The sequence below is a fragment of the Octopus bimaculoides genome, chromosome 19, assembly GCF_001194135.2.
Source record: "Octopus bimaculoides isolate UCB-OBI-ISO-001 chromosome 19, ASM119413v2, whole genome shotgun sequence".
In the NCBI taxonomy this organism is placed as follows: Eukaryota; Metazoa; Mollusca; class Cephalopoda; order Octopoda; family Octopodidae; genus Octopus; species Octopus bimaculoides.
The window spans coordinates 28,865,337-28,875,559 of record NC_068999.1 but is presented as its reverse complement, the minus strand read 5'-3'; the positions used below and the strand labels follow the sequence as shown (position 1 = coordinate 28,875,559).

Sequence of the window (10,223 nt, the reverse complement as noted above, 5' to 3'; positions counted from 1 at the left end):
GTCATCGTGGCTGGACGAAGCTGTTGAAGTGGTCGCTGGAACTGCTGCTGCTGTCGTGTGGTACACGGAACAGTTCTCAAAGAGAAACTGGACCGAGACAAATTTGTGGGGTATGAGTTGATCTATATATAGCGTTAAGAGGGCTCCAAGACGGTGATAGAATTTTACTCTATCACGTGACCTTATTAGGAGCCGTGATTGGTCAGTTTGCGTTCTGGCGGGAACGGTTCGAAGAAGTTGCCGATTCGAATAATGATCAGTCACGTGATGGACAAGGAATGGGTTCTCTACTACGCTCGCATTTATTTATATTTAAATGAGAAGATTGTATGTAATGGCGATAGTAGTTTTGTATCTAGTGACGATAGGTAGTTTCACTACAATTTTCAATGATTATTACAGCAAATTGCTTGTAAGACCTTCAACTTTATTTTGATATTCATGCTCATTTGCTCATAGACCTTTGTTTTGAGAACAGTTCTTGCATACCTGTTCTACATTTTTCTTATTTTTGTTTCACTCTTTGAAGAATTTAGCTTTCACTAAGAAGTTTTATGGGTTAGAATGATACTATAGTAGCAACAGGAGAGAGAAAAATAGCACGTATGACCAAAAGGTTGTAGTGTGTTGGTGAGTGAATCTTTTCTGGATATCCTTATTTTCAATATGTTTTTGTGTAATAGTAACACCATCCCAGATATGTGAGCAGTACTCCAATACAGATCTTCAGTATTTTTTGATTTCTAAGGACATTATGTAGAATAAAGTTAATTTCTAACTTAAGCACTTGACCTCAGAGGAAAGAAATATAACTGTATTGAGCTACTATATGACTGATACTCATTTTAATCAGCTCTAATGGAATGAAAGCCAAATATACAGGATTTGAACTTGGAATGCAACCAAGTACTGCAATGCTGAATGCACACTAACCTTTCTTCTGTTTCACAGCCCACTGAATTATTCAATAAAACTTGTTTAGTCAGTGGGGCAATGTTTGATGGAATTAGAGAAAACTATTGTGTATTTACCTACACTCTCAAATTTTCTGAATTGAAATACTATTGGGATTCACTAAGCCTTTCAGAAGTGGATGAAATAAGAATCATTTGTGAGTTAGTATTAATTCAGTTCCCCTATCCCAAGCATGTTCCCAGCACATGCATGCTTGCACGCGCGCACACACACACACATACACACACACAGAAGGAAAAAATTTATACTAATAAGAAACCATTAGTTAGTCTCTCTAATCTAACTTAGATTTTAAAATTCTGTACAAAGTCAAGCTGGTTGTGCCTAAAGTGTGTGTGTTTATGATTTTTAACAGAAATATGCATTTTAGTGCAATGGACATAGAGATTGTAAGGCTTCGTATTGTGTTTGAGAGTTTAGTTGTGGATTGTTCATGAGAAGGCATGTTGTAAGACACTCATTAAAATGTAAAGTATCTTGGCACTGTTGGAAGAGGTTAGGTTTCCAGGTCTCATTATAGGGTGTTGTCAAGGTCTCTTTTTGTGGAAGTAGTGTTGGGTCTGGAGTGAAAAATGTGTAAGTTGCTTGTAGATGTCAATTACATATGGAAGGTTAAGGAGTGACGAGTAGTCTTAACTATGTAAGAGTGTATGTGTTTAAAAGTAACAGAAAGATGTGTATGAGAGACAACCAAACCCTAAGGTACATCAGATTATATGTGATAGAATGTGGATTAGAGAACCCTTTCAGTGTATAACATGATAGAGTAGACTGACAACAAACTTGTGATAAGAAACTTGGAGGTCAACAGCTTGGCTAGGTTTTCATATCAGGCACAAAAGAGGGGTTTGCTAATGCCAAAAGCAGCATTATTGTTTATTGTGAAGTTCTGTGGGTGAGAGACTGCTGGTATAGCATGTCTTTGATAAATCTGGCTCTCACAGAAACTGTACTGGTAGTCATTGGTGATGTTGGACGGAAGGAAAATAGAATGGTAACAATCAGAAATCATTGAATGGTAACAATCAGAAATCATTGTCTTTAGTATTCTCTAACTAGTGTTTTTTTAAGTAAAGCCATTGTAGATTACATGTTAATTAATTTCGTTTTATAGTATGAGAAAGATCTATCCAGTACATTAAACAGATATGTTTAATTATTGTGAGATAGAAAAGCCCATGAGTACACATACTTTTGAGTGGTAGTTCTAAATAGTCATAATATAATAGTTTTTATTTTGTGTCTTTCACTAAGAATAGGTTTCTCTTAGACTCCAGTTAATTTTATTATAAAAAACATGTATATGATATTTTTTTAATTATAATTTAATAGTATTGCTAAATTTTCCCCTATGCAAATCTTCCAAATACAATACTGAATTTCTCTTGATTTGTCATTTTTTTGCTTCTTCTTTCCAGATGAGTGGGGTTTCTTTTTCTTGACCAGATTCTTCATGTATGTTTATAAGTATTACTTTAGTGGGGGTTGTTATATGTATTCCAATCTGTTTTAGAAATGTACTTATTGATTTTAAAATATCTTAAGATATTTTAAAATCAATAAGTATGTTAATAAGTATATTATTCCAATTGATGATGCATTCTAGTAATTGCTTATTTCTGGCTTGTCACATTTATTTCTTATTTTATATCTTTCTCATTTTTATTTTAGAACCAGATCATATCTTTACTGTTAATGACCAGTTTACATCTAAACTTTTTAGAGTTAAAATACAAACAGGTAATATTCTCATTTTAACTTTAGTTGATTCTTCATTATATTTCTGAGTTATACTATTTGACAAGTGATTTGATGAAATTGTATTCATTGAATTGTTGTAGAATCATTATAGTCTAAAGATATACATACACTATTGTATTCATTTTTACAATGTTATTATTCTGTAACAATAATTATTATTATTATCAGGTATGAAAACCTTATGTTGTATGTCTATATGGTTGAACATCAATGACCAGGTTATAGGTCTACAAAATAACTCAGTAAAAGTGATTACTGCAGTGTGTTCTAAAATCTATGATGATATTCCATGGTGTAATTTATTTATTTATATTATTTTGATTTTCTTTAACTTAGTGGCCGGCAATAAAGGAGAGGCTGAACCAGAGCGTAAAGAGACTCGGAATAAAGTTGATGAAGACCGAAAACATGAATATCCTTTCGTTGTCAATTTTAAAATTCTTTTGCAATTTTAGATTTTTTTTTTTGTTTTGGTTTGAAGAGCCAGATTTAATATGAGCAGCTCTCAGAAGACACCCTCTGGAGTATATAATACACATAGGAGTGAAATAGTTATCTTCTTTTGCAGTTTTAATTCTGCAAAAGAAAAATTCCCAATAAGATGGAATTTTGACTGGCAAATTTTGTAATACATAGGTGTAGTCATGACTGTATGGTTAAGGAGCGTGCTTCACGACTACTTTGTTCCATGTTCAGTTCCATTGCATGGCACCTTAGTCATGTCTTCTACTATAGCCATGGATCAGCCAATAACTTGTAAAAAACCACTCTCTCTCTAATATTTTGTAGCATGTAGCATAAGCAGAACCTGGTAACATAGCAATTTCCTATTGACTGATGATGACAATAATGACAATGCATTTCTTATACCATCAACCACCTTCACTCCTAATATCTATCATTCTCCTCTCCACACTCTTGCGACCTTCACCCTTTTGGAGTGTAAACTTGATGGTACAAACACATCATAAGATAGTGAGGATTTTGTAGCATAACATTAGAAGGCTAACTTCCCTGGTGTTGGTGTTACAACATGCAGTGGGTGATAAGAAGGACATCTAGCTGCAGAAAGGAAACCAAGAGTTAAACCTAAACCAAGGCATTCAATGATCCATACAACCCATGCTAGCATAGAAAGCAGACTTGAAATGATGATACTGATGATGTGCATGTTTTCATGCCTGTGTTTACATTTATGCAGTTTGACAAAGAGAGCTAATAAGCTCCAGATCATTATGGATCTTAAAGGTAATGTCCTAGCCTGGTCACAATCATAATGATGAAAATAAGAACTTTAACTAGGAACATAGTTTATGGAGAGGTCATCTAAATAAATGTAAATTCTGTACAATGTATAAACTGAGTTTGCAAAATATGAAATAAAGTTTATAAAAGATATGTCTTTAGTTATACAATAATAAGAAAAACAACCTAAATTTCAATGATTTACCCAATTAAAAAGCACATAATAAAGCATCTATTTTTCTGAAAATGAAAATAGGGGTAAAGTTTATAATTTTCTAATTCTTTCAAAGACTCTTTCTATTTTAAACTGAATATGCTTTTATATTAAAGATAGCATTTTATATGGACAATTTAACTTCCAAATTTTAACATCTTGCAAAGCAACAGGTATTGAACTAGTTACTGTAATAAGACCATAAGTTTCCTTGACCAACTCTATGATTGAAGCTGCAATTGTCAGGATCATGAAAGCCAGAAAAAAGCTACAACATAATGTATTAGTTGCAGAGGTTAGTTGTTTGATTACTAAATATATTTTTTATAACAATAATATACACATGTAATTTTATGAATCTATAAAAACATGCAAGTAACTCAGAAGCAAAAGAGAATGTGCAAGGTAAAGAATAACAGCCAAACTATTTAAGGAAAATGAAGAGCAACTAGTGGGAGATAATGAGGGAAATTTGAGTAGAAGTTTCAAGAGAGGAGAAATATCTATTATTAGTTCATTCTATGTGGTTTAAGTAAGATTAAAGTGGAGTACATATTGCCCATTTATTATATTTTTTCTTTGTAATAACTATTTTTGCTTTCAAGTTTTTAGTTAATATTGACTGGGAAGTAATGTATAAACTGTTTTGCTGTTGCTAATTGGCATTTACTGTGACACTATGATTCCAGTACTTTGTTTTAGAAGATATTTGTTTTTCTTTTCTCTTTTCTCTCATTTCTTTCACTCTTAGACTATAAAAATTACAATCAGTAATTTAACTATACTTTCTGCTAATTAATAATACAGCATGGATTATGGATATTAGGTCTCATTTGTTAAACTATAAGATTTTAGGAGAATCTTGGAATAAGGTTTGAACCAACTACTTTAAATGTCCTTGCTGTTCATCACTATTTTATTATTAGCTTCTTTCAAATCTGTTAAACATTGTTAGCACAGAGCTATTTGTTCAAATGTAAAAATATTGTGCCAGGCATAACTCAGTCACATAATGCTACAAGCTTAGCATTATGACATTGTTAGAGTAACAGAACAGCTTAAAACAAGCCATATGTATTCAACCTCACTGAAATTAGGCCACTTCTTCCCTCCCCCCCCCTCCTTTGGAAATAAGATTAAACTGATAATTTGTGGGAAGTCAAAAAAACAGCAAAAATATTCAGTGTGATCCTCATACAAGCTGCTGAAAAATAACTTGTAGTTTGTCTAATTTCACAGTGAGAATGAATACATATAAATATTACACCATATACTTGTTCATATTTTGTTTTTATTTCAACTTTCTGTTTGGCAATTCACATCAGAACTAAATCCTTTACTTGTATGAACACCAAAGCACAGTAATTCCTTAGTATATCATCAAAGACACTTAATGATAAGTTTATTAAGATTTCTTGAAATATACTAGAGAAGTATTTAGTTGCTCCAAATCTTATTTTATTAGGCTCTATATTTAATCCTATGGTTTAAAATGAAGAAATGATTTGGTTTCTTTTCAACAATGTTCTATTACATTTTATTTCATCTCTAGGTTTTAGTCTAGTTTGGTTTCATTATCTATATTCTTGAATACTGTTCTGTTCTCTCTCTTTCTCTGTAAATGTGTATTGTGGTACAAGGGAACTGTTATGTGCTATCCAACTGTGTTATGTCCAAATATGTGCCCTACTCATCTCACCTAATGTTAACAGCTGCTACTACCAATCCCTGCTCGCTCGCTCACTCCACTCACGTCCATTCACCACCACTGCCCCAGGTCGAAAGAAGATGATCCTAGTCTTGTTTCCTGTTCTGGTGGGGCCCCTCAACTGTTGATGTCACAGCCCTTCTGGTTCATCTCATGTAGGGTCATGTCCCTGTGATCTCAAAGATCACCTTTTCTCTTCACTCCATGTCAAAATCTGCCATCCACTTGGGTGGATGCCTCACACGCTCTGATCCCTGCAGGGAGGGAACCTTGTTCTCTTCCTCTCCTCCACCGTCGTCGTCCAATGAAACAACAATTCTGCGAACATCCAAGACATGACGCAGCATTCCATCCTCAGAAACATTATTTTTGGAATTAATAGCCGTTACTGTTCCATTGAGATGTGCAGTGTACCTTCAGGGGCTTAACCCAGGTTTCATCTCCTACCTGCATGAAGGCAGGCCTACTCTCTTCTGCAGGGCATTCTGATGGTTTACTCAGATGCGGCCATTCATATCTGAATGTTACTCTATGTCGTATGGACTCTTTGGCTTGTCCTGATCAGGGTGATATTTTGTATCAGAATACCACTTACAGTGGTGAGATGCATCCCCTCTCCACCATGGCCTTGATTGTGCGATGGTATCTATCAACGATCCCATTACCGTTCGGCTTGTATGCCACTCTGAAGAAGTGTACACATTCTACTTATCAAGTATCTCCTTCAGTATATCCAAACGAAATGCAAGACTGTTGTCCATCAGCAATTCGTCCACAGGAGTCCCGCTCCAGGAATATCAGTCACGATACATACTCGTCTGCAGTGCTTGTCTTCATTTCCCTCCATATGGCCATCCAACCAGGTCCACAGTCAACCATTGAGAGATGCATCCCCTGCCGGTAGTGTCACATCTATTGCCAGTTGTCTCCAGTTGTGCTCTACCGAGATGTTTCCCTGCCCATGTACACCCAGAGCAGGGTCAATGGCCTAACGCATTTCAGGACCAGATTCACTCCCTTTAGCACTGCATCCAACTCCTCCACATTGTTGTGGTTGTAATCATCTGCTTTTCAAAGCCAGGCCGCATCTTCCACTTCGACACCACCAATTTCCAGAACAACCCCTGTCACTATGCTGCTAGCATTCTCCAATTTGGGCATGTACCAGTTTTCTCTTACTGGGTCTGCTGCTCTTGCCCTCTCTTGGATCTCCTGTATAATTACTACCATCCCCTCCCCCACTTTGGCTTCCCTGTCTGCTCATCTCTTGATGTGCACACTGTTTGAAGCCACCCTGCAATTAGATAGTGATTCACTAGTCTCCCACACCTCGAGAATAGTTCTCACCTGTTGACACTGATACCTGGTTCCAGGATCTCATTACTTCTTCAACACACCAATACACCTGTTTTATCTCTTTGAAGCTTGAGCCCCAGTGCAGCTCCTTCAAACATTGGCTCCGGTGACTTTGCAGTCAGTCTGGACGTCTTTAGATGACTTTATGATCTCTGTGGCAGATACTGCAGTCTCAGCTACTAAAATATCATCTATATAGGAATTGGTGGCCTTTTTTATCTTTCCCAGGATAGATTTGAGCACTGTCACTATGATCTTTGGCGCAGAAATTAGCCTGTAACCCAGCCTAGTCAAACAGTATGTCTGGCCCTTATATCGCATCACCTGTCAAAGTTTCTCACTCACATGGAGCTGTAGATATGCTGACTTCAAGTGAACAATTTTTCCACGCTTGTCATCTGTCTCCATCCATGCAGCGTCTCACTGCAGACGTAAGTTACCTTGCCACACATGTGGCATGATACATGGCCATTCATCTCCCAAAAGTTCAGTCCTGGCCTGACTTTGTCCTTTGTTGGCTGCACCACTGCCATTAGTGATAGCACTCCGCTCATCACCTCCTCTTTTAATGGAATAAGGACACGCTCCTTAATCCACCTCTCTACTTCTTCAAATTGTTATGTCCTTTCAAAGTTTGCTGGTAGCAGCTCACCCTGTTCTTTAGCATTGGGGACTCCCCTTTCCAGCGCCACTCTACTGTCCACTGCTGACCATTGAACACCACTCAAAAATCTTTGTCCTCAATGGTGTAAGCAGTACTATTACCTGCGGAGCTCTGGCCCCTCTCATGTTGCAGATGCCCAGCGCATAACGCCCCTGCACCACCAAACAAAACTACATCTCCACTGACACCCCCAAGGCAGTTGATCGTGTCCATGTCAATTCTGTCTACCACATGGTTGATCACAATTGCCTGCAGCCTCAGTATTGTGCCCCCCACCACCACTGCTGTCTCCACTTAGCTGCTACCCTTAGATCCAATTTCACTGCTGTCAACTGCCCAATCACTACTCGTCCCCTTCCATTTTTTTGTCACCCTTGGGGTCATGAGAGACATTGTACAGCCTATATCCACAAAGGATTTGAGCTTTTACTCCAACCAAGGCTTCAACTATGGGCACCGACTGCACGAGTGCCTTTACTTGCTCACTGCGGAAGTTTGAGAGGCAGCAACTTCTCCATGCCTTTCCCTGGCTGCAGTTTCAAGCGATATACCCAGTCTGTCTGCACTGGTTGCAAACGGATCCAGGCTTTGTCTCTGTGCAGTCCCTCGCCATGTGTGGTCCCTGGCACTTGAAACACCAGCCCATGAATGGTCACTGTCATTCCACAGCAGTTTATTTTCTCCTCATTCTTTACTGGTCATTGCATTATGTCGCAGGCTTCGGCAGCTGTCATTGCTACTGCCTTCTGCCCGGTGTTTTGTGTTAACACACAGGCTTGGGCGATGAGCTTGCTCATTGCCATTTTCTCACTGCCTGGCAGTTGTTGCAGTCACATTGATAGTCAGGAAAGCCATTTATGAAGGCCAATCGTGTTACCTTCTCTAGACCCTCTCCGGTAAAACTGGATAGCATGGCCAGTCTCCAAACCTTCATGGCTCATCGACCTGCTCCCCTCTCCACCTGATCGTTCTCAGCTTAGCAAATGTGGCATACATTCCCTCTGTATAGGCTTCCCTCAAGCACTGCTTGGTCTTTGCCATGCTTAGTTGGTCTTCCTCATCCATCTTGAGGTAGTGCCAATGCACTTCATTCCAGATACAGGGCCATGAGACCTGCTATATCGTTGATGCCTTGTAACCAAGCCACCTCCTTGATCTTATGGATCCAGGTAATCACATCTCCTTTGCCACAGAAAGGGGACAACAATGGACAAATATGTTTATATATGAGAGCCGAAATAGCTTGTGGTACAAGGAAACTGTAATGCGTGGAATAAAATACGGTCTACCACTGCCCCAGGCTGAAAGAGAATGACTTTGGTCTTGCTTCCCGTTCTGTTGAGGCCCCTTAACTGTTGACATTACAGCACTTTCCTTCCAGTTCATTTCATCCCCACGTGTGTCATCATCATCATCATCATCATCATCGTTTAACGTCCGCTTTCCATGCTAGCATGGGTTTGGCTATTTGACTGAGGACTGGTGAAACCGGATGGCAACACCAGGCTCCAATCTGATTTGGCAGAGTTTCTACAGCTAGATGCCCTTCCTAACGCCGACCACTCAGAGAGTGTAGTGGGTGCTTTTATGTGCCACCCGCACAAGAGCCAGTCATGGGGCACTGGCAACGATCTCGCTCGAAAATCCTACGAAAGCCAGTCAGGTGGTACTGGCAACGGCCACGCTCAAAATGGTGTATTTTATGTGCCACCCGCACAAGAGCCAGTCCAGGGGCACTGGCAACGATCTCGCTCGAAAATCCTTACACATGTCATGGACACAAGTGCCAGAAAGGCGACGCTGGGCACGGGTGCTATCCCGATTTCGCTTTCGCTTGCCGCAATAAGTCTTCGCAAGCTGAGTTTCGTGTCCAATGAAGGAGACGATGTTGGCACAGGTGCCAGTCGTCAAATTTAGTTAGATTTCACTTGCCTCAACAAGTCTTCATAAGCAGAGTTTAGTGTCCAATGTAGGAAAGGTACGCATAAGTGGGCTGGCTACACCCCTGGCAGGCCTTGGATTAAGGTCTCGGTCAGAAGTCATCGCCTCGGTGAGGCCCAATGTTCGAAGGTCTTGCCTCACCACCTCAGCCCAGGTCTTCCTGGGCCTACCTCTTCCACGGGTTCCTTCAACTGTTAGGGTGTGGCACTTTTTCACACAGCTATCCTCATCCATTCTCACCACATGTCCATACCAGCGCAATCGTCTCTCTTGCGCACCACAACTGATGCTTCTTATGTTCAGCTTTTCTCTCAAGATACTTACACTCTGTCAGGTATGCACACTGACATTACACATCC

The 10,223-nt window shown here is 39.2% G+C and overlaps 1 protein-coding gene across 1 annotated transcript in view; it reads left to right on the top strand.

The window, feature by feature from the left end:
- Positions 1–4,559, top strand: part of LOC106881211 (cullin-3) — a 121,075-nt gene extending 116,516 nt beyond the window's left edge. Inside the window, exons 14-16 of the mRNA XM_052974905.1 lie at positions 2,647–2,715; positions 3,073–3,148; positions 4,421–4,559. Of these exons, the coding sequence (XP_052830865.1) occupies positions 2,647–2,715; positions 3,073–3,148; positions 4,421–4,544 (269 nt within the window). The 3' untranslated portion in view covers positions 4,545–4,559. The remainder of the gene's footprint in view (positions 1–2,646; positions 2,716–3,072; positions 3,149–4,420) is intronic.
- Positions 4,560–10,223: the final 5,664 nt, after the last annotated feature.